The 25016-nt window shown below is 47.3% G+C and overlaps 1 protein-coding gene across 7 annotated transcripts in view; it reads right to left on the bottom strand.

The window, feature by feature from the left end:
* Tmem181 (transmembrane protein 181) overlaps positions 1–25016 on the bottom strand; it is a 68171-nt gene that overhangs the window by 24754 nt on the left and 18401 nt on the right. For 2 of the 7 annotated variants that reach the window (XM_008839555.3, XM_008839573.3), the window contains exons 2-6: positions 14385–14488; positions 10850–10905; positions 8613–8703; positions 6509–6630; positions 2992–3102 (exon numbers count right to left, since the gene is read on the bottom strand). In XM_008839555.3, coding sequence (XP_008837777.1) covers positions 2992–3102; positions 6509–6630; positions 8613–8703; positions 10850–10905; positions 14385–14488 — 484 coding nt within the window. Of the gene's footprint in view, positions 1–2991; positions 3103–6508; positions 6631–8612; positions 8704–10849; positions 10906–14384; positions 14489–20983; positions 21094–25016 lie in introns of all 7 variants that reach the window. The other 5 variants (XM_029566821.1, XM_029566825.1, XM_029566817.1 and 2 more) reach the window with 4 other exon arrangements.

Below are 25016 nucleotides of genomic sequence, written 5' to 3'. Positions count from 1 at the left end.
GAGGGATTTAAAGGGACAAATTTTTGTTCCTTGCCCTCCAAGGTCAAACAACTTCCCAGGGCTATGGCACAGCTCTTGAAATGTCCTGTAACTTTGGTGAGTCACCTGTCCTCTTGTTCAGGGAGGCCATGGAGACCCCAGAAGATGGACTTGAACCAATGTCCAGTCTGCAAAGAGGAGGGTCAACATAGAGGAAACATTTCCTCCATGCTTCCAAGCAAAGCCCTGGTCAAGCAAGACCTCTTGACTTATCTTCACATAGATGGAACTGGTAAAAAGAAAAGCCTGAGGAGCCAGCCCCCCGACCCAAGCCCATGTGACCTCTGAGAACCAAATCCTCATACAACCTTAAGACTTCGAATCTTGGTCTGCAATACTGTAGTGCCCACTTACAGCTAAGGGAGGCAACCCACTATTGTTCTAGCCTAAAAATTAAATGATGGCTAAATTTGTCTTCTCTCCCTATCTGGAAGCCTTTGAGAGGTAACTGACACTAACTCTAGCCACTCCAACAGCTATCAAAATGCCTGAAAACAAATCCTGAGTCCATCACTCTCGAGTTCAGCCCTAGCAGAAGAAAAAAATGAAAAATGAGCTACTACCTTGGTGCTAACCATTGCCCCTTGCCTCTTCAGATATTTTCAGACCAAAATCCAAAAACTCTTACTCTCGTACTAATTTTACTCAGTTGTTACTTTCCTTCCCTCCACATGTACACAAGCACCTGTCAACCATCGAGGACCCTGTTGAGATGCATGAAGAGGGAACCCCCACTGTCTGACCGACGCCTAATTCAGCAACCCCTCGTCGACCCTGTCCAGCAGAAGTAGCAAGACGATGGCGCCCCCTATCCTATAACACAAAAGGCTGGAATGTTAGGGTTCAAATAGCAGCAGCCCCCTCACCAACAGGATCCCAAGGACCTCTCAAGCTCCTGAGAAAAGGGAACCTAGCTGATAAGCACCTTGGTCTTTAAAGTCAAGAGAAGCAGACTTTTCTCCACTGTTTGGCCAACACAGCAGGCTTCCCCTTTGATCTCTAAAGAGAACAGGTTTTAACAGTCCCACTCTCCCACTTCCCCCCACCCAACTTAAAAAAAAAAAAATCTTCCCACCTTCTGCAGGAAGCAGAAGCCTCCCCCTTAAAACACCCCAGCTCACAACCTAGGCAGACATTTTCCCTGCCCAGAAGGGAATGTGTCCCATGTGTTCCTTTGCTTTCTCCTGATCAACCCTATTCGTCACATGGCTACTTTTTATCTATTGGATCTGGGGTGTTCTGCTCTATCAGGCTCCACCTTATTCCCTGAGACAGGGTCTCTGACTGAACCCGGAGCTAGGCTGACAGTCACCAAGACCCAGCAATCCTCCTCTCTCTGAACCCATAGTGCTGGGTTAGAGATGTGTGGACAGCCCTGAGCAGATGCTTACATGTGTGCTGGATCCAAACTCAGGTCCTCGTGCTTACATGCTCTTACCCATGAACCATCTCACCAGGCCTGCTGTTATCTTTTTGTTGTGTTTTGTTTTTTGAGACAGGTCTCCCTGTAGCGCCAGCTGGCCTGGAACTCACTATGTGAACCAGGCTGGCCTCCATCTCACAGAGATCTTCCTGCTGGGATTAAAGGCAGCTACCACTATGCCCAGCTGCTGTTATCTTTTTTAAAATTAATTAATTGATTTTTATTTTATTTGTGTGAGTGCTTTGCCTGCATGTATATAAGTGCACCCATGCATGCAATGCCCTCAGAAGCCAGAAGAGGGCGTCAGATCCCCTAGAACTGGAGTTATTGATGGTTGTTAGCTACCATGTGGGTGTTGGGAACCAAACCTGGGTCCTCTGCAAAAGCAACAATGCTCTTAACCACCAAGCCATCTCTGACCTGCTGTTATTTTAAAAGTACCTGTCTCTCTTAACTATATCATTGCTATAACAAAATATTTGACAAAAGCAATTTAAGAAAGGAGGCATTTATTTTGGCTCACTGTTCCAGGATACAGTCCACCATGGTAGAGGAAGGCATGGGGGCAGGAATCGAGGCAGCCGATACACTGCACTCAGTCAGGAAGCAGAGGGGTGAATTTGGGTACTCTGCTCACTTTCTCCTTTTTATTCAGAGGCCTCAGCCCATGGCATGGTTAACCCCTCAGTTAACCCAATCTAGAAGCTACCCTGCAGACATGCCCAGAGGCCTGTTTGCATGCTAGTTCTTTTTTTTTTTTTTTTTTTTTTTTTTTTTTTGTCTTTTTGAGACAGGGTCTTCCTGTAGCCCCAGCTGTCCTGGAACTCACTATGTAGACCAGGCTGGCCTTGAACTCACAGACATCCCACCGGCATGCCTCTGCCTCCTGAGTGCTGGGATTAAAGGCGTGTGCCACCACGCCTGGCATGCATGCTAGTTCTTAATCCCACCAGCTGACAAGATCAACCATCACAGCACCCATTAGCAATTCATTTACTATTCACAACTCTATGGGGTAACCATTTCACAGATAGGAAAACTGAGGCTCAACAAGGTCAAACTAGTAAATGAAGGATCCAGGATCTGAACTTCATTCATCAGTCTCATTGGAAACCTTTAACCCTCTTTATCCCTACTGTGCTGCTGTAGTAACTCCAATGGGACAGAAGGACAGGAGGCAGGTTTCAGCTGGACATAAGCAAGGGCAGTGTCCTGGCCAGTGTTTTCCCCTCTCTGGGGGTCATGGTAGGGCTGCAGACCTCTCACAGGGCTGGAGAGGCACCCTGCCTTGGTGGAGGGACGGGTGTCCCTGTCCTCTCAACAATCTTCCAACTGGGACGTGACTATGTCCATCTAAAACTTCAGAACACTGAAGCTTCTCCAATTTTTATGCTGCTTCTTTAAGGTATTCTTGGTCCCACATACTTAAGAAACTGGTTTTCCTGTCTAAAATAACCTTATGAGACCCTGATGCACGTCAGTCTCTCAACAAGGGAGTCACGGATGCCTGTGTCCAGCCGCATACTCACCGTGAAGTTCATTTCCTTGATGGGCTGGTTCAGGTGCTCAAAACCGACGGTCACCATATACTGTGTGTAATTCAGGTAGCCCAGGTGAGCCACAATGATCTCTGCACATTTCTGCAAACAGGAAGATTGGTGTCTTTAAAGTAAGCAAAGAAGTCCCTCCCATCCACTGACCCGTAAGTGACTCATTTCAACAACAGGTGAGCAGAACTCATCCTCAGAAAACTTGAGAAAGTTCAGAGTAAGCCAGATGCCAACCGAACCCAGCTCCTACGAAGAAAGCGCCCAATGGATATTTCCTGATTTTACAGTGATCAGAATCGTCCTTTTAGATGACTGAAATGATATGTCACCTGTGTAAAGAAGTTACCGCAAAACAACACAAGCCTGACACATCTATACACACACTACTGCACAGGGGAACTGCAAGCTAAGACGGCCGACTGGATGTCACAGCCTGACCTGTTCTTCTGGGCCCACTTCAATCACTATGACCACACACAGCCCACGAGGAAGGTACTTTTCTCTCTCTGCTTTCAGCCTGCCATTTCCTAACAGAGCCACCATCTGCCACCCCTCTCCCTACAACCGAAGTGAAGCCTGCAACAGCGACAGTAAGGAACAGAAGGGAGACATTTGTAAATTGTGACACAGTGTAAAGTGAGGCAGGGCCACCCACAGGAACAGGAAGAAACCATGGGGAGAAGATGCACATGGTAGCCTATCCCTGGAGCAGAATTAACCCAGCCTTAGGTAGCCTGGCGCTCCTTGAAGCCAAGGCTATAGGGAGGCAAGGTGTCTGCATTTTAAAACTGCAAATCCTGTGTGCTGGGAAAACACCATAGACAGGGCAAGTCAGGATGATCAGTCACAGGAGCTGCAGGCCCAGCACTCAGTGAGCAGCTGTGTGTCCCACTCTGTAGGCCGCGGCAGGAAGGAGATCTTTTGGGACCTTCATGCATGTTAATCTTCTTGTTATCCAGCAGAACTCACTGAGTACCTCCTGCACACAGGATGGTGGGGGCTCATGGACATCCAAGCTGGTGTGAACACTACATACCCTCACATGGGTTATTTACCTGGATCTTTGCCACTCTCCCAGGACAAGCAGGAGGGCTAACCCCCACAGGTAAGTACATGTTCCAGAAGCTGGCTCAGGCTGCTTACTCAGGTGGGAGGAGGGACTTAGGGTGAGGGACCAGTAACTCTTCTGCCTTCTCTAAATGCCGCCCTATCTGTGATCGCTGTGTTTGTTGCTGCCAAGGTCACGAAGTCACTGCTGTTACACTTGGCAGGGGAGGGCCACCCGTCAGCACAGCTCAGCACCCTCAAGCCAAGCATCTGACCTCTTTCAATCAACAGAGAGGGGGGCCAGCAAGGGCACAGGAACCCATCGCTGCTTGAATTCCTTCATGCCAGGAGAAAGGGGGCAGTATTCTTACTGTTAGTAACTAGGTAGGGCACATGTGGTTACAGCCCCAGCATAAAAGAGCACCAGCTTAGATCCTTTCCTTCCACTTGGTATCTGTGTCACCTTGGACAATGGCTTTGACCTCTTGAAGCCTCTGTTCCTTCTTTTATAAAACAGAAACTAATAGTTTCTATTCTGTGGACCTCCTGTAAGGATTTAATGAGGGATGTACAGAAGGTACTCAGCACGATGCCTTTCGACACACTCTGACATTCCTTGTCTAACTAGCCCTCTAATCAAACACCCTGCCTCTGTTTGATGCTCTCCAAGTCTCCATGCTGCCAGTAATGTGTTCAGTCCTCACATGGCTCCTGGCTACTACAGGGACAGGGCCTGAGTCACTGGCTTCTGAACAGAACACGCTGTCAATGGATAAAAAGGAGTGAGGGCTCTCGGCTCACCAATCATGCTGGGCCCACAAATGTCCTTTCCCATTGCCACACAGGACACCCTAAAACAGATGCCTAAATGAGGCTGCTGACCCTAAGAGGCCTGGGCACGCTTCCCCCATCCCAAGATGGATCAGAGTAGCCCACCCAAGAGAAACAGCCCAAAGGCTAGTGATGGAGAGTGACCCCAGACAGTGGCAGAGGTTCATCCGAAGCTTGGCCCTCCACAACCACCTATGGACAGCAATCATCAGGTAAAACCTAGGCTCAGGGTTTGTGGCAGGCTGGGTGTGCATGTGTACATGTGTGTTTATGTGTGTATGCATGTTCCTGTATGTAGGAGTTAACAAGAATTCCTACGGGCATCAGAGTATGATGTTAGGAGGGTCTTCCATGCCATCCGTGGAATGACTCCATTTTTTTTAACAAGGAAAGCATTTCAAGATACAGACATAGGCATATAAGGACTCAAATAGCCAGGCAAGAAATGACAAATGCGGTTACATGAAATTAAAAAGCTTCTGCGCAGTAAAAGAACACAAGCACCAGAGTGAAGAGAGCCTACCGAATGGTACAAAAAGCTTTGCCAGCTACATATCAGACAGGGGGCTAATATTTAGGACATATAAACAACTGCAAAAATTAAACACCAAAAACACCAAATCATCCAACCAATAAATGGACTAAAGAACTGAATAAACGACTCTCAAAAGAAGAAATATAATGACCAATACTTCAGAAAGTGTTCAACATCTTTAGCCATCGGGGAAGTGCAAATTAAAAGTGCTTTGAGATTCCAACTTACCCCAGTCATTAACAGCTATTATCAAGAAAATAAATCACAACCAATGCTGGTAGGGACATGAGAAGAGGAGCCTTTATTCACTGCTGGTGGGAATGCAAACTTGTACAGCCACTTTGGAAATCAGTATGGAGAGTCCTCAAAAAGACTGAAAACACAACCACCATATAACTTACCTATTCTAGTCTTGGGCATATACCAGAAGGACTCCAAGTCAACACACCACAGAGACACTTGCACATCCATATCTACTGCTTCACTACTGACAACAGCCAGGAAATGCAACCCACCTAGATGTCCATCAACAGATGGCTGGATAGAGAAAATGTGATACATATACACAGTGCAGTCATAAAGAAAATGGAATCATGGTATTTGCAGGAAAATGGAAGCCAGTGAACAGCATTATGTGAAGCAAAATAAGTCAGACTCAAAAAGACAAATACCACATGCTTTATGTGCAGAACTTAGAATTAAATTTATATGTGTATAAAAATGTGTCTATGTATGTGCTATATGAAACTGGACCTGGGATGATAACAAGAGGAAGCACTATCAAGGAAGGCAGGAAAAACAGAGGCAATGCATGCAATAAGAAAGCAGAAAGAGGCACTAATGGTAAGGAAGGGAGCCAGGGAAGGAAAAGAGGGCGCAGCAAGCGAGGGAGCAGATGAGGAGAGTGTGATGGCGTGTATGTGCGCAGACTGTATAAGGGAACCCATTATTTGCGCATTTACCTAATAAATAATTTTTTAAATACAGTGTGAAGCCTCCTCCTGGCTCTGCCTCTTATGCTGAACAAGCAGATCTATGACAGCATTTGAAATGGATGACTGCAGAGCCATCAAACACACTCACCCCTGCACACGAGAGGGTCCTTGTCCGATTGTGAGCCTTGTTGTGAATGTACATCATGGTTCCATCCTGAGCTACACCATTGACTTTAACAGTCATGGAAAAGCTGGTTTGAATAGACGTTTCTACCAAAGAAAGAAATTTGGTTATCAGAGACCACCTCAGACACCTCCAAGCAGCAAAGCGGCCTGCTGCCAAGAACATACAGCGTCCATGAGCATCCTAAGGCCACATTACCCTGCACACACTTGAAAATCCCAAATTCATTCAGCAAAGGGGAGCCTTTCCTTTCTCCCACACTGCCAAGGGGTCTGTGTTACACCTGCATTTCTGATGATCAGCTTCACTTCACGGAGGGTGCACAGCTACGAAATTACCTCTTTAATTTCCCACATAAATTCTTTAATTTATGCCAAGATAGAAATAGAGTTCTACTTTTTTGGACTAAAATTTGTCTAATCATATTCTCATATAAAACGAGAACAGGGTTGGCAAGATGGTTCAACGGGCAGGGGAGCCTGCTGATAAGTCTGACGGGCCACCTGAACTTGATCCCCAGGACCACATGGTGGAAGGAGAGAACCCACTTCCACTAGTGGTCCTCTGACCTCCACATGCATATCGTTGCATAAGAACACACACACACACACACACACACACACACACACAAAGAAAGAAATAAAAAATTAAATAAATAAAAAGAGAGAACAGTCTTAAAGAGATAGCTCAGCATTTAAGAGTGCTTGCTGCTCAAACATCAGGACTGCAGTTTGGATCTCAGTAACCACGTAACAAGCCAAATGTCCTGTGCATGCCTATAAGCCCAGCTTCTGGGGGTTGGAGAAAGGAGGCTAGGCTTGCTGGCTTCCAGCCTCGTTCAGAAAACTCAAGCTCCAGGTTCAGGGAGAGACTCAGGCTCAAAGGAGTAGGCAGAGAGCAGCAGACCCCTAACACAACGCCTTCCTCTGGCCTCTGCGCCTCTGCACAGTTGTGCACACACAGACTCACATACACACATAGACACACAAGTAAATAAATCTTTTAAAAAAGAGAACGAAGGGGCTGGCAAGATGACTTAGTGGTTAAGAGCTTGCAAAGGACCCAGATTTCGTTTCCAGCACCCACACGGTGGCTAACAAGCATCTGTAACTCCAGTTTCAGGGGTCCAATGCCCTCTTCTGGTCTCTCAGGCACTGCACACATATGGTACATTTGCATACATGCAGGCAAAACATCATACATATAAAGCCGGGTGTGGTGGCATGCCTTTAATCCCAGCACTTGGGAAGCAGAGGCAGGCGGATCTTTGTGAGTTCGAGGCCAGCCTGGTCTATATAGTGAGTTCCAAGATGGCTGGGGCTACAGGGAGACCCTGTCTTAAAAAGACAAAAAAAAAAATCATACATATAAAAATAAATTTAAAGATTTAAAGAGCACTGAACACTTAAAATCCCACCCCAACTAACTATAGTTAACATTTTTATGTCTATCCTTCTAGACCATCTTCTAAACACACAAATATAAATTTGTTTTCACATTTTATAACGTTATTTTCCTACTTCTTTTACCACCAACAAGGCATTACCTTCAAACTGTTTCTCCGAGAACCTCAGCTAATCACAGACCACCCTCAGCTGTCCGACCACCCTCAGTTCTCAACATAATGAAACAAAACTAGTGCCATCTGAGATGCAAGGAGGTTAATCTTTATAAACAACAATGACACTGACTTGCTAGGCTGTGCACTGTGGTGGGTGAGTAGCATCCCTGGCCTCCACCCATCATACTCTGCTAACACTCCTTCCCTTGTGACAAATTGTCCCACACATTACCAAATGTCCCTGGGGAGCAGAAACACTCCTCAGTGTGTCAGGACCTGATTCCCTCCCAGTTCCCCACTGAGCTCAGCTGTCCATACCCTGCAGAGAGGCATCCTGTCTCCCAATGGGAGACAGCTGAGGGGCTTCCAATTTGTCCTACCACAAATAATGGGTGTCCCTTTTATACATGTCTACTAGCATGTGTCCAAATACTTTAAGGTCTTTCTAACTCTTCAATATGACAATTTATACTTTAATAAAATCAGCCTAACTGTCAGAGTGCATACCTCCTGATGGCTCCAACTCGACAACACACGTCAGCCATAGTTGTTGGTTGTATGTCGAGAGTGGATTTGAACGTATTTGAATTGGTTTTAGCTGAAGCAGAAGAAAACAAAATTCAGTAATCCACGTGTGTTCGTGGAATCTGTCAAATACTTTATCTAGCATATAAAACTAACATTTAGTGAAATAGGTTTGAGCATGAGCTCTGCGACAAAGATGAATTCTCCCCTGCAGAACACGGGATGCCGTCCCTTCGAGACCAGCCGCAACGCATTCCTGCCTCTTCAGAACCTGTAAGCAGCAATTCCCACCACCTGAACCCTCAGGCTTTGCACCTGCTAAATACCATGAAAAAGCCATCAGGGATACAGTGAAAAGGGCAGACTGAAGAGCTATGCGACAAAAAAGGGCACCAGAGAATGGCCTTCAAGTTCCCAGCATCATGTATCTCGATAACCATTTCTTCAGTATCAGAAGGCCAGATACACTGTTGCTTGGCATCAGTTACTTCTAGCTTTATATAAAGTCTTAACATCCCTGGAAAGAAGACTGAGAGGCCTACGTGCAGTGATTCTTCTGCAGTATCCTTTGAAAAACCACAATAATGGTGTCCGATGGCAGAGAGGTGTGGAGGGGGTTGGCGAAGGCACCCATCTATACTTCCAAAAGAAGCACTATTTGAAGGCATCACCTTTGGAGGGTGAATGTACAGTCTTGTTTTCATGTGTCTGTCAGAGTTGCACCAAACTTTCGGAGACCATGGGCTTGTCTGAAAGCCACTGGGGAATGGAAACAATCAGAGGATGAGATGCTGTCTTCCAGAAGCAAGGCTGGTCTCTCAGAAGCAAATCAGTTCTGCAGAATGGCTGTTATTGTCACTGTCAGAGACAAACCCTGAGGGGCAAAAACTGGAAGAACCACTACCGTAGGGAAAACTCATGGTGGCACTCTCCAAACCAGACCAACTGCCCAAGAGTTCAAGATGATGAATGCAAAGAAAGCGTGAAGGCTACACAGAGGCCCTTCCACGCCAGCAGGAGCCAAAAGCAAAAGGCGTACAATTGTCTTCTGTCTTTTCAAAAACTGTAATGGGAGACCTAGCAGGTAGGCTGAGAGATGTAGGGCTCAGCCTCTGAGGTAGGTAGGCAGAGAGAAGCAGGGCTCTGAGACCACACTAGGATACTGAAACTGAAAATGCAGACGTGTGTTCAGTTTCTGCATACACACAGATTCCGCTGTTTAGTTCACCAATCCAAAGGACTTGTTTTTCCCTAAAGACAGCAATGATCAAGGTGTATTTATAAAAGGAAGAGGGAATTTTTCATTTAAACTGAGCCAGGCAAGAAATATCAAACCAGGGGCTGGAGAGATGGCTCAGTGGCTAAGTGCATAGGATACTGTTGCAGAGGACTAGAGTTCGACAATTCCCAGCACCCACACGGTGACTAACATCCATCTTTAACTCCAGCTCCAGGGTATCTGATGCCCTCTTCTGGCCTCTGCAGGCATTGCATGCATGTAGTACACTTACATACATGCAGGCAAAATACTCATATACTAAAAATAAATAAATTATGTAAAAAATACCAAATCATCAATAAAAAGAGCTTAGTCGGTAAAGCGCGTTCCACGCAAGCATAAGTACCTGAGTTCCATCCCCAGCACCCACCAGGCTAAGTAGTGCACACTTGTAATCCCAGAGCCAGGGACTCAGAAACAGGAGGATCTCTGGACTCACTGGCCAACCAACCTCACTGGTGAGCCCTAAGACCAGTGAGAGACTGGGTCTCAAAACAATACAGTGGGTGGCTCCTGAGAACCCCACCTGTGGTTGACCTCTGGCCTCCACATGCATATACAACACACACAGAAATTTTTTTAAGGAAATGGTCAGATACCTAAGCAATCACCATTGAATCTTTTAGTATAACAGGGCTTTCTGATGTGAGCAAGCAGAATGCATTAACACCATTGGAAACAAATTGCAGCTCCTACAGAGGGGAACACCAACATCCCACCACCAGCCTTCCAAAGGCACTTAGGACCTCGGAAAAGGGAACACTAGCCAACAAGAACCCAGAAGCCAGCAGCTGACCAGAAAATTAGAACTATGTGTTGCCTGAGAAGCCAACTGCCAGGCATGGGCAGCCTAAGCCTCAAGACTCTCCAAGTGAGGCCACTTCTCAGTGACTCCCAAGTTTATAATGAACCATGAGCTGCCTCTTACATACACTCTTACCTTTTTGCTATTATTTAGTGAAAAATTAGCGGCAGAAGTCTGGATCACTTTGGGTCCTAAGCGTAACAAAGAAGGGAAGAAAGTGGGTTATAGTGGCAACTTACTGATTTTTGTTCACATACCAAGAAAGGCTTACACACCAAGATGCAGTGACTGAATCAAGGCACAATCTGATGTCCGGCTCTCCTACCCCAGGAAGGTATAGCCTTCGATAGACTCTAGAATTCCAAAAGAGCACAGAAGACTACCACTATAACTGCTGTCTAGAGGTGGAGAGAGATTCCTACTCCACCATCTTCTGAGAATCCTTCCAGATGTCTCCAATTCTTACAATTCTTGCTGTAATCTTTCATAGCATTGGCTTAAATGGTTTTAAAATTAATTTAGAACTGGATTTGCCTAAAACAAATTATTTTTAGCTTGAGATGCCAGTTCTCAGGGATGCCTCAGTGGCCGACCAGCCTGTCAACAGCAATCCTCCATCTAACTCAGACTGTGCTGGTATATGCAGCTCAACCTGTCTCAGGAAGGTGCCTACACATGCTGCCAGGTTGTCTCCATGGAGGAAGGGGGCCACTCCACAACCAGGCTTTTCCCAAACAGACTCACAAGCTTGGTGGACTCTTATTAATCTGTAAATCAGGCAGCCTGGCTTCCTGGAAAGAATTAAGAACCTGGAGTCTAAACTAGCAAGTCCCTCTGGGCCTCCATTTCCACATTTGCACCTTCCCACATAAAGTAACTGAGAGGAATGTGTTTACAATAGTTCATTTCATATGTCAATCTGAATGGGACATGGGGTACCTGGGCCAGGATATTTGGTTAAACATTGCTCTCTCATGTCTTTGAGGAATTTCTGGGTAAGATTAACATTTGAATCAGCAGACTGAGTAAAGCAGACTGCCCTCCCCAGTGAAGGTGAGCCCTCATCAAAACCATCCAAGGTCTAAACAGAACATGCTAAGGGGAACTTGGTGAGATTTTTCTGTCTTCCAGCTGGAACAACAGTCATCAGACTCACTTAGACTAGCGCTGACACCATCAATTCCCCTTGGTTCTCAGGCCTTCAGACCCAGAGTAGGACTGACCAGCTCTCCTGGACTCCTATGTGCTGACTAGAGACCAACAGACTTCTTAGCCTCCAGAACTGTGTGAGCCATTGTCTTTTTTTTTTTATTTTCATTTTGTGTATGAGTATATTGCCTACATGTATGTGAGTGCATCCATGTCGTGCATTGCCGCGGAGGTCAGAAGAGGGCTTCAGATTCCCCTGGAGCTGGAGTTAAGGATGGTTCGTAGCTGCCATGTGGGCGCTGGGAATCGAACCCAGGCTCTCTGCAAGAGCAATTGGTGCTCTTAACTGCTGAGCCATCTCTCCAGTGTCTTATTTTACATATACATAACAATAACATTCCACATTATATAATTATATAGTATATAATGTATCCCATATTATAAAACATATTTATATGTAATTACACATTAATAATCATTTTTATTGTAAATTACTTTAAATTTGATAAATGTTTATATTTTCATTAGTTATATTTTATATGTAATATCAATTATATATAGAATATGAAATATATTAATACAGTGATTGTGTGTGTGTGTACCTCTTATTTTTTTGTTTCTCTAGAAGAGTCACAATATTCACAATTCTGTGGGACTGAAAAAAAAAAGATGAAAGCCTGGGCTCACTTCCATCTCGGCTTTGGGGCATTGATCTCACTCCTGCATTTCATTTCAGAGTAAAGGCTGGGTACAGTCTGGGGCGTCTGCGACACACTGGCTTACGGAAACAAAACTGGCTGAGGTCCCACTGACTCTGCGGCCCCTACCAATCTCAAAGGACGGTTGTTAAATGCAAGTAAGATAATACATGCATCTTGTGTTGTGATGAATACCACTTAAATCCCTTGGTGACTTAACAGGGAGAGAAAGAACTAGGCTACAGATGCTATGGTCACCTAACACCATGTCACCAGGCAAGTAGTGTCCCAATGGCCACCTCTCCCCCAGCCTCCTCCATCCACTCACAATTTAAGTTTAAGTTGAGATTATGGAACTGGCTTTCTGAGGGACAAACTGAGCCTTAATGCCATTCACACTTGGTGTTAGGTACATCAATTACACAAGCAGCTACCAGAAGCTACCCTCAATGAAAAAGCCACTTTGCTTAGAAGGAAAAGGAGGAAACGGAGGGGTATACTCTCACCCTAGGTAGCTCCCACTGCCCACCCTTGGGACAGGACCAAAGAGACCCAGGTTTCTAGGACCCTTATGAAAACCATTTGGCTTATGTATTTCTATTTTCTTTCTGTAAGAAAGGAGGCTGGGGGTCTGGTGAGATGGCTCCGGGGGTCAAGCGCTTGAGGTACACATGGAAGGACTGAAGTTTAAATTCCCAGCACCCAAGTAAACTGGCAGATATAGAGGCCTGCTTGTAATCCCAGCACTCAGGAGGCAGAGAAAGAGGATTTCTCAGAGCAAATTGGCTAGCTAGACTACCTGAATTGTTGAGCTCTGGGTTCAAGCGAGAGATCCTGCCTCGACATATTAGGTGGAGTAACGGGAAAATATCTCATGCCAACCTCTGGCCTCCACACACATACACATGTACAGGCACCTACCCATACATGTACACCCCCACACATGCATGCACACCACAAACACATAAACACATATACATGCAAAAAGGAAGGAAGGGAGGGAGGGAAGGGGTTGGCCTACCTAGAGGATTTCAAAGCTAAAACTCATTAAGGTATGGCTCTTCTGCTGGTACAGCTTCTTGTGAGAGCAGATACTCTAAAACCAGAGCAGATCTGCCATCTCCACCTTCAGTAACCAAGCTCCTGCCCAGGGCTTTCACGAAGTCACAGAACAGGGCATCACCAGACCAACCTTGCTGTATGTACCCCAGTCCTGTTCACCTAGACCTTTATATAGACTGTCTCCCCTCAGATAAAGGGGTCTTAGTTCCCCAAGACAAAAGACTCTAGAAGTGTTTGGATGATCTGCAGAGCAAATTCAAGGCCAACTTGGTTTGGAAGAAGGAAGAAGGGAGGAGGGAGGTGGGAGGAGGGAGAAGAGGAAGAAAAGAGGAAGGAAGGAAGGAAGGAAGGAAGGAAGGAAGGAAGGAAGGAAGGAAGGAAGGAAGGAAGGGAAGGGAGGAAGGAAGGAAGGAAGGAAGGAAGGAAGGAAGGAAGGAAGGAAGGAAGGAAGGAAGGAAGGAAGGAAATCAATCATGTGTCGAATTCAAGATAGGCAATAGAGATGGCAGACCAACGAGCTGGCCTGCGGCCCTGTGCTGTGCAGGGCATGCATGGCTTGCCCAGCTACCTGCTACACCTCCAGGAGAAGCCACCGTGCAGGCACTGACCACTATCTGCCCTGTGGACTCAGAGAGAAAGCACATTTTCCTGCATGCTGCAGCCTGGCTGAGCGGGAGAGGGTACAGCCGGGCTGACTGAGCAGCACCACACCAAAGTGGCTGTGAATGGAAAAAGATTCAATGATTAAAAGTCAAACTTACCTTCAATCCCAACGAAGACAGTCAGTCCAAAACAGATGAAGAAGACAACAAACACAAGCACGAAGTGGCGTTTGGAGAGTGTGTAGAGCCGCATGGGCGCCAGCCTGCTGAGCAGAAGCCAGGAGTGAGGACAGTCGGGTCGCACACAGTCCCCACCTAGGCCAGCAACATGACACAGGCCACATCTGGCCCCCACCTCTTCATACCAGTGCTTGCCTCAGAAATTTATCTGTGTGACCTCCCCTGACTGAACAGCTCAGTGACCTTGGCAATCTCCTAAGGAAGGGGATCAATCCTTCTGTTCTGGGTCCGAGTTGCTGCCACCTCTGGCCTGGCCTGTGCAGGCCAAACTTACCCCTCATGGTTGGAGACTGCACAGTGGTTTCTATGCTAAGGACACATCACCATACCAGGGAAGTGGCCTAACCTTCTACACACCCCACCTCCAGCTGCCAGAGTAGAGCCACAGTGCAGACCATCCAGGAGCCCCGTGCAGCCATCCCAGCCACATCCAGGTTGCAAATAGCAGGGACCACCAGCAGCACCCACTTCCACCTAGCCTCTCTCAACTCCATAGAGTCCCCCACCGCTTAAGACCCTCCCAGCAGAAGTCTCCACCCTGGCCTTTCCAAGAGTGCTTTTGACGTCCTCTGTGATTTACAGGAATACAGAGGCCACTCAGTGGGCTGACCCCCAACATGCACCCTAACACTTTCCCCATAGAACAAAACATGGGGGCGGGGGCACTCAGTGGTTAAGAACATGTACTGCTCTTGCAGAGGACCCAGTTCAGTTTCCAGCACCCACATCAAGTGGCTCTGGCTCAGGGGATATGACACCCTCTTCTGGCCTCTTCAGGCAACTGCACATACCGCCCCCCAGACAAGCAAGTCATTCATAATTAAAAAATAAAAATTATCCTGGCATGTAGCACATGCCTTTAATCCTAGAAGGCAGATCTCTGTGAGTTCAAGGCCAGCCTGGTCTACATAGCCAGTTCCAGGCCAGCTGGGACTACAGGAAGACCCTGTCTCAAAAGGACAAAAACATAATAATAATAATAATAATAATAATAATAATAATAATAATAAATCTTTAAAACAAAAAACAAAGGATGGGGAAGGAAACCATACTTCTTGTTCAGAACTCCATCAGGCAGGCAACAAAAGAAGTCTAAATGTCCTCAAAAGTCCTCAGCTTTGCAGGCCACTAAGTCTCAGCATAGGGACAGAGCTCTGCCTTCAAAAGTGGCAGGTATCACAAGCCCACGCAGTGTGGATGGGAACTGGCCAACCCTACTCTGAGCCCGAGATGGCCCCCAAGGAAGGAGCTGGAAGCTTGTTTGGTGTCCAAGCCTGTCCCAAGCCTGTCCCGTGCTCATGTCTTAGAAGCAAAGTGGCAGGAAGGGCTGACTCAACCTGGACAGAGGTGTGGCCTGGAGACACAGCCAAGGGCTACAGACTTTTGTGCAAGCAGTGCACACCCCTCCCTTCCACATGTACCCAGGACTTCAGCTGCCAAGCAGGAAGTCAGCCACATGGCTGGAAAGTCTCAGAGCTACCATGACATGGCCCTGCTGACCCATGTGGTACCTGTGCAGCCACCTGGTTGGTACAAAATTAGCCTGGCTGACTTCAGACCACCCTGGCTGACTTCAGATCACCCTGGCTGACTTCAGATCACCCTGGCTGACTTCAGACCACCCTGGCTGACTTCAGACCACGGTCGATGGGTTCGCTGAAGAGTAAACCCAGAGCCGCACCAGGGTTTCCCAGGGACTCTGGCCCCAACAGTGACCCACAAACCACCCTGCTGGCATTAGAAAAGCTAATGAAGTAAGGACCTAGTGCCAGCTCAGATTTGGGTCCTGGGGCCCTTACGTATCAGAACTAGAACTGGCCTCTGGGTAGGAGCCAGATGTGTCTATGCAAAACACAGCTCTCTAAAGGGAGTAAGAGATAGTTTACTCTGAGCCAAACAAAATGACACAGCCCAGGAACATGGACTCAGTCTGATGTGTTATATTCCAGCATGGAGGTGGTTACATGAACATTAACCGAGCAATGTATTTACCAGTTACATCAGGCAGGTGGGTTACAGCAAGTAGGGCCATCTCTGCTACAGGTCTCAGAGGCTAGCTGAGGATATTCTTACCTTTGGGATTTGAGAGACCTAATAGTCTAGTAACAAACACACTGCAAAAGTTTTACCTGACAAGTGAAAGGCTGTCAGATGAAATGCAGAGGTAGGTGGCAAATGGCTAAGAAGAGGGGTAAAACTAGCCCAAGGTCATTCTGCCTCTGTCTGCCACACTCAACTCCCCACAACCACGAAGTTCTAATCAGGCTGCAGAATCTTCAACACAGGTGTGGCTTTTCCAGGGACCTTCAGTTCACACCCTCTATTTACAGATAGAGAAGCTGAGGTCTGGAGGCCAGAGGCCTGTCCAAGGTTGTCACTGCCCAGCTCTCTGGTAGTGCCCGTGGCACCCCTAGGAGACAGCGGCTCTGGGAAGTGGAACCCAGTAATGCCCATCTGGGACAGCCCTGTGGAATAGGGAGCCTAGCAAGATGGCAAGTGCCCCCCTTCTCTGGGGCCCAGGTGTTTATTGGACAATGAGTTTTATACATTTTTTGTTTTAATACTGTAAGGAGGGAAAAATTTCTAGGTAACTATAAACATCTCCATGTTGAAAAAAAAATTACACAAAGTTAATGGACTAGGTGGTGGGGAAGTACAAGCAGTTTAGTGATAGTGTCTCACCCATGCTAATGATGCCAGTTTGAAACAACATGCCCGGTTATATGAGGTGCTAGTACCAGGGGAGGCTGATGAGAGGTGTGCAGAAACTCCATGCTACCTCTGCTACTCCCCTGTGATCTGTTTTTAGAAAGTTCACAGCCATTTGTGAGCACTTTATTGTACCATCCTCAGTGACTTGATCAGGACCAAGCCACCCAGAGAGCTCCTCAAATAGAGGCTAAAAACAGAGACTTGGAAGCAGGGAAAACAGACTAAGATTATATTTTACACTTCAATTTTTTTGGGGGAAGGGTGTCTTTTTGAGACAGGGTCTCCCTGTAGTCCCAGCTGGCCTTGAACTCACAGAGATCCACCTGCCTCTGTCTCCCAAGTGCTGGGACTACAGGCATGCACCACCACGCCCGGCACACTTCAATTTTTAAGATGCATTACTGACACCCTAAAAGCACAGTTACGTGACAGATGAGGAAGAAGGCTGAATAAAGACACATTAAGAAAGACTATGACAACACAGGTCAAATGTAAGAGGCACATGACGCACCCAGGCTAGGTGCCACGTTGCTCCTCAAAAGGGAAAGCAAAGCCCAGCATCTTAGGGTTGGGGAGATGGCCCAGTCAGCATGGTGCTGGCCTCTGTAAGCATGAGGACCAGAGTTCAGTCCCCAGCACCCACATAAAAAAGCCAGGAGCAGAAGTACACATCTGTAATTGCAGAGCTGGGATAGAGACAGGAGGATCCCTGGGGCTTCTTGGCCAGTTTTGCCAAATATGTGAATGCCAGGTTCAACGTGCATGCACACACACACACCACCAGCGTTTTCCCTTTCTTTAAACTTCCACTTAAGGCGGGGGAGAAGGCTCAGTGGGTAAAGTGCCACACAATCATAAGGACCTGAGTTTGGATCTGCAGAACCACATAAAAGCTGGGCACAGTGGCACGTGCCTGTAACCTCATCACAGGAGGGCAGATACGGGAGGATCCCTGGGCCTTGCTGGCCAGCCAGTCCAGCAAATCAGCAAGCTCTAGGTTCAGTGAGAGACTATCTCAAAAAAATAAGGTGGAGAGTAACAAATGAAGACACCTGATGTTAACCTCTAGCCTCCACACACAGGCGTACACACCCACCATTCTAGTTTGCCTTCAACTGCTGTGACAAAACACTCTAACCAATACCAACTTGGGGAAGAAAGGGTTTATTTGGCTTACATCTCCCGGGTCATAGTTAGTCAGGGAGCCCAAGGTAGGAACTCAGGGCAGGAACCTGGAGGCAGAAGCTGGAGCACAGGCCATGGAGGAACGCTGCTTACTGGCTTGCTCCTTTGGCCCATGCTCAGCCTGACCAGGGGTGGCACCACCCACAGTGGGCTGGGCCCTCCCACATCACTCAACAATCAAGAAGATGCCCCAAAGACATGGCCACAGGCCAGTTCAATGGAGGCAATTCCCCTGTTGAGGCTCCCTCTACCCAGATGTGTCAAGTTGACACTAAAGCTATCCAGCACACTCAAACACATACATACTCCACACACAAATATTTTTAATTTAAAAAAAAAAAAAAAAGCTTCCACTTAAACCCAATTTCTTAGCAAATGTCCTGGTTAAGCAATCAAGTCACCTAAATCCATGGGAAAAAGATGCAGGGTTAGTATACGAACCCCTAAGCTCAAGAGACACAGCCTCACACAGCCACCCATGCTGGGCTTGGCTGTATGGGCTGGCAGGAACCCACCATCAGTTCTCTCGGTTCTCAGGCCTCTCCAGGCTGGGAACGGTACCTACACAGGGTAGTTCCACACAGATGGCTCCCAGGTCTGACCCCCCTGCCCATGGCTCCCTCAGCTCCCTAGCTTCCAGTCTAAAAGGTTTGAACATTAAAACTAGAGACTTCCCATGGGGCGTGGTAGCACACACCTTTAATCGGGAGGCAGAGGCAGAGGGATCTCTGTGAGTTCAAGGCCAGCCTGGTCTACATAGTGAGTTTCAGGCCAGCTGGGGCTACAGGGAGACCCTGTTCCAAAACGACGCCCCCCCAAAAAAACAACAAAAGAAAACTAGAGACTTCCAAAAGCTCAGAAACACCAGCCTATCTGCCATAAACCTTAAGTCCAAAACTTATTTATGGCCAAGGCTAGAAATGCCAAGATGCTAATGTAAAGCCAAGTGCAGAGCCTTGACCAGAATAAGCCTGTTCCCACTACTAGTGACCAGCTTGGCGGCTTTACCTAGGATATATTTCATCCCTGTCCTCACCCAGGTTCCACTGAGGTGCCGCCTCTTGCCCATCTCACCTGCCCACTGAAATGCTCCTTAACAATCGAGCTTACCTGGGCCAAGGCCAGGCAAGTCTTGGCAACAAGGACAGTCTGTCACCCTCTAGGATCAGAACAGCAAAAGTTCATTTCTGCAACTGCTTAGGCGCGACGCTGTGAGGTAGAAAGTACACAGGGCCGACCAGCTCAAGGCCTCTGGTCCATAGGCCTATCTCCATCACCTCCACTCTGTGGCCACCACACTCTTCCTGACATCCTCCATCCCCAGATTCTGGACACCACATGCCATGGGCTTTCCACACAGTGGCTGTCTGCCTTTCCTCGCCTCACTCTTCCTGCCTTAGAAACCTCCACGCCTCCTGTTCAACCCTCCCCGACTCTGAAACAGTGTCTTCCAAGGCATTTTCACTAGCGCCCTATATTAACTCATGGTCAACAGGCTTAAGGCTGAACTCCTTGGAAAACAAACAAATAAAAACCTTGCTTCCACTCCCCGCTTCCTGCCCCTCATCTTGAAACCTCCAAGTCATCTCGGGTGTTCTCTCCTGTTTATTCCATATTCAGGCCAGCCAAGAAGAGGCAGTCTTGCATCCCAAACCCTCTCCATTCCCAGCCTGAAAGCTCATCCAGGCCCTAGTGGTTGTAAGAGCTGTTTAACCGCTGTGATGCTTAGTTTTTAATTGCTGGCTTGACCCAGCGTAGAATCACCTGGGAGGAGTCTTAACTGAGGAAATGTCTAGATCAGGTTGACCGGAGGGCATGTCTGTGGGGGACTGTCTTGATGGTCAATTGATATGGGAAGACCCAGCCCACTGTGGGAGGCATTATTCCCTAGGCAGGGATTCCTGTAAGAGTGTGGAGAGTGAGTCAAGCTGAACACAAGCAAGCGAACAAGGGGGCTTGCATGGATTTACTTCTTCCTGCTCTTGAATGTGTCTGGGACTTCTCTGCTAGGATGGATTGTTACCTGGAATTGTAAGCCAAATTAAGTCCCTTTCTCCTCTAAATTGCTTTTTGTCGAAAAGTTATTTTATCACAGCAAATGAAACTGGAGCAGTCTACCTCCCCCATGAACGCCTATAGTGGCTCCTACCATTAGAGGGCCACATTTCAGCTCCTCCTTAGGGCTCATGACATCCACCAAGTCCTTCCCTAACGTTCCAATCCAACCTTCCTACCACCCTGCATGTGTCCAGCACATCATTACACCTGAGGTGTTACGCTGAGTACCCCCAGTTCACAAACAAGAAAGTTGACTTAGAACAGTTACAAAGGGATAAGGCTAAGAGTCTAGTGGTACAACATGCTCCTAGAATGTCTGAAACCCTGAGTTCAATCCTCAGCACTACAGTGGGGTCATAGGAGGACAAAACAGTTAGGTACCTAGCCCCAGATCACAAAGCTACTAAGTAGCAGCATTCAAATCCAAGCATCAGACCTGCTTCCCAACATGGTGTTCAGCGCCAGACTCCAGCCTAGCCCATCCACACACTGCTCTCCTGATCAGAAATGCTGTCATGTCCCTAAGTCATCTAAACCCTACCCCCACATACACTCAGGCTCACCTGTGTGTCCCATCTTCTCCATGATACATTCCCTTATCCATCTCTCATGGCACCACTGCAAGAGGGTCTGCTCCCTGTGGCTGAGGGCCTGAAGACAAAATGTCACTGGGCTGCAGAGACACCAGAATTAGCACATAGCAGGCATTCAAAACTCATTTACTAGGCTGGGCATGGTGGTACAGGCCTTTAATCCTAGCAGTTGGGAGGCAGAAGCAGGTGGATCTCCTTGAGCCCTTGAGTTTGAGGCCAGTCTGGTCTACATAGCGAGTTACGGGCCAGCCAGAACTGCATAGTGAGATTCTGTCTCAAAAAAAAAGAAAAGAAAGAAACCAAACCAAACCAAACCAAACTCATCTACTCATCTGCCATTATGTCAAAAATGTTTGCATAGTTCTCTCAAGATAGAGGTGAAATGCTAGGGAGAAACTCCCCATTTCTCTCTACATTCAGGTCAAGCCAAGCATGCCTGCTGACAAGCTAACTAGGGCAGCAGACTTCTACAACCCCTGCCAGCACCCTCGTGGCCTTCATGGGACATGTATCAGTTCTCCTCTCTAGCCCTGTGAATCTTTTCCCACTGAGGAGCCCACACACATCCTCTACAATCCCATCACCCAGCATGGGTCCTATCATCAGTGGATGTCTAATTTATAGGCTCCCGCATCTCTACATTCCTACCTTGTCTTGGTCTTTCTTCCTCTGGGTTCTATTCTGTTCTCTGCTATGATAAACGGTCAGCCACTGAGCTGCAAGATTCAACTATCTTTTCCCCAGGTCATCTTTTAATGGTGTCTGTGGTGGGTTTTGTCCTCTGAACCTGAGACAGGCAAAGCAGCTCTATACCACTTTGGCCCAAAAGGCCATCTGAACAATATCCACTTCAGTCCTTGAGGTCATGCATGCTCAGCAACAATGCACAGCATCCTGGCTCAGTCAGCTGTTCAGTCTAAGTCCTCATTAGCCTGGCTGAGCGCCTCAGAGTCCCTATAGCCACCACTACCCAACTTAAGCACTTCTCCCATGCACACAGGCTCCTCAGTCCATAAAACAACCCTGGAGAGAGGGTAGGAGACCACAATGGATGCCTGCCTGGACCTGGAGATCAATGACTACAAGACAGGACTCAGTTGAGTGGAGAAGGTCAGAGACCACCTCAGGGTGCTGGCTTTACCCAGAAAGAAAACCCCATGCAAACAATTACCCCAACAGCAGCTAGCACGAGGCCCAAACCATCACATATGAGGCAGAAAATTTGCTCACAAGACATATTTTATGTCCTCAAGCCACTAATACAGTAGAGAAGATTGAAAATACAGGGCAGTTGGTAAAGTGCTTGCCACACAAGCATTAGGACTTGATTTTGGATCCTAGGCACCTATGAAAAAGCCAACACGGCAGGGCATGCTCCTGTAATCCCAGCACTGGGGACGCAGAGGCAGGCGGATCCCTAGAGCTCACTGACTCACCAGCGTAGCCAAATCAACGAGCTCCGCATTCAGTGAGAGATTGTCTGAAAAAACTAAGGTGGAGAGTGACTAAGGCAGACATCCAGTGTTGACCTCTGCCTTCCACAAGCACCTGTACACGTGACATACACACACACACACACGCACTAAACAAAAAGACTGCAAATACAGTATTTAGTCTGACCCATTACCCAGATTTCCCACTTCAGTGGAAAAAGGGATTTTAACTCTATCAGCTCATCTGACATTTTAGTTAAGAGTATTTTTTCACAACTGGCATAAAAACAATCCTTTGGTTCCAGGCACTAGCTTCATGCCTACCTGCTGGGTCCCTACTTTCTACCACGCAGCTGTAGGCAAGCGAAGTTTTCTCCTCTGTGGGACAGAGAAGCAAAGCACTCACAAAGGCTGGTTACAGGGTTGTGAAATTTCAAAACACAAAGTGTTCAGAACAGCACAGTAAGGCTGTACAAACTCAGTCATTTAGATAGCATTAGTCACAGTGATGCCTTTGCCTGTCTGCTTTGGGGGTGGCTGCTTTGTTTTTTAGACCAGATTTCAATTTGTTGCCCAAGCTGCCCCCTTGCCTTTGTCCTCTCATCACAACCAGAACTGCGGGTGTACTCCACCATTCCCAGATCTTCCGCTTCTTATTTCTGAAAAACTTCAGTCCCTGGCACAGCACCTCTGTGTAAAACGTCTCTCCTCCTCTAGCTTCAGCCCATAAAAGAAGGAAAAACTGGAATTTCCTGTGTACCTGCTGGACACCAGGCTAGGAGCATCCCTGGAGAAGAGGTATTACCAGGCCACTCAGTAAGGAGGAAAATGAGGGTGGGGAGCGTTTCAGGGCAGCAGGAGGTAGAAGCAGAATCTAAACCTACAAATGTCCATCAAGGTTTGGCTTTGGACAGGAGGCCCACCATCCCCTCATGCTCCCTACAGCCCCTTACCAATCTTCACTCCTTAAATAATCTACACTGGAGAAGAAACTTCAGAGGGAAAAACAGAAGGCTAAAACTTCAATTAATCAACTTGACTATACTACAAATAATTTCTAGTAGGCTTCAAAAATGCCATTATGTGACCACTCAAGGCCCAACGTCACACTTTTTAACGGATGACATGCCACACACCTCAAGGAAGGAAGAGTTCATATGTATTCAGCTTACTCCCAGGTACATGCTGGTTAGGTCATCAAACACCCTTCCCAGGCAAGACAGGAGGAGGAGGCAGGTCAGACATTGGTCAGCCATATGTGGCCCAGGGAAGCAGCGCTCTAGATCATTGTGGGGTGGTACAGGTCCAGAATGTGGGCAGGAAGGCCTCTCCACCACGGGCCAGCTAGGTGACTTGGTGTGAACCACTTCACCTTTCACCTCTGGTTCCTGAACTGTAGCATCCAGGAATCAGGGACCCACCTCCTGAAGTTGCTGAGGGGATGAAGCATCTGCTGAGCACATATTAGCTGCCTGCTGTTGTCAAGAGCATGGGCTCTGGAGTCTGACCATGCAAGTTGCCCTCTCAGTGAGACTTACAGTTGACATGGAGAAACTCGACTCCTATGCATCTCCATTACGGAATCTGTAACATGGGAGTGGTTGAGAGGCTCCCTTTTAGGAAGGTAGTGATGAGAAGCTACACAATGATGGATGGAAAGTGGTATCACGTGCTAGAGACACAGCTCAGAGGTCAGGAGTATTTGATGCTCTTGCAGAGAACCCAAGTTTTGTTCCCACCACCCACATCAGGTGGTTTACAACTACTTGGAACTCCAGCTCCAGTATATCCAATGCCCTCTTCTGGCCTCCATGGACACCCACAAGAATGTGGTGTGAACTCACACATATACATACATGTAATTTTTTTTTAATTTAAGTGATGCACAGTCTCTGACACAGTGAACAGTAAACAGGGAAAAAAATACTCTAAGAGACACAATCTTAAGTCCATGGGGCAGAACAGGACACTAATGAAAGCTTGTGTCCCTTCTAGCACTGGAGAATTGGTGGGTACTTGATGCAGCCTTACAACTTAACTTGTCTACCTTTCACTGAAGGCAGAAGAGGCATTTAATTAATATACACCTGCAGCAAAATGTCCCCAGGACCAAAGAATTTTGTAAAATATACCGTCTAAAAATCCCAAACCAAAACTTTGCAGTCTCTTCCTTTCCCTGGTCAGTTCTCTGTCCTATCACACAGTACAGGCAGAGGCCTGGTTTCCGGCCTGATTAAGGCCCAACCCCCTCACATCCACTGCCCTGTATTCCCCATGGAAAATACTTAAGGACAGAAACCCCAGGGTACCGAGTAGATGCCTATAGGAACACCCCCCCAAGCAAGCAGCTCTGGGTAGCTACAGAGCCATAACACCATGCCCTAAGTGCTTAGGGCTAACTCACCTCCAGCTGGCTTTTAATCCACCTGAGTCGGGTTTTCCAGCATGGGTGAAGTGACCCAAGTCAAACTCCAAAGGAAGGGGGTGGGGGGCTGTCCTTCCACGGGAGGCGCTTGCATTGAGGCAACCCTTCTCCAGTTCCCTTGCCTCTTCTAGAATCCCAAATGAAC

The sequence above is a fragment of the Nannospalax galili genome, unplaced genomic scaffold (genome assembly GCF_000622305.1).
Source record: "Nannospalax galili isolate Female #2095 unplaced genomic scaffold, S.galili_v1.0 scaffold211, whole genome shotgun sequence".
NCBI lineage: Eukaryota > Metazoa > Chordata > Mammalia > Rodentia > Spalacidae > Nannospalax > Nannospalax galili.
Note: the sequence above shows the minus strand (reverse complement) of the source record. Positions and strands in the feature narration are given on the sequence as shown.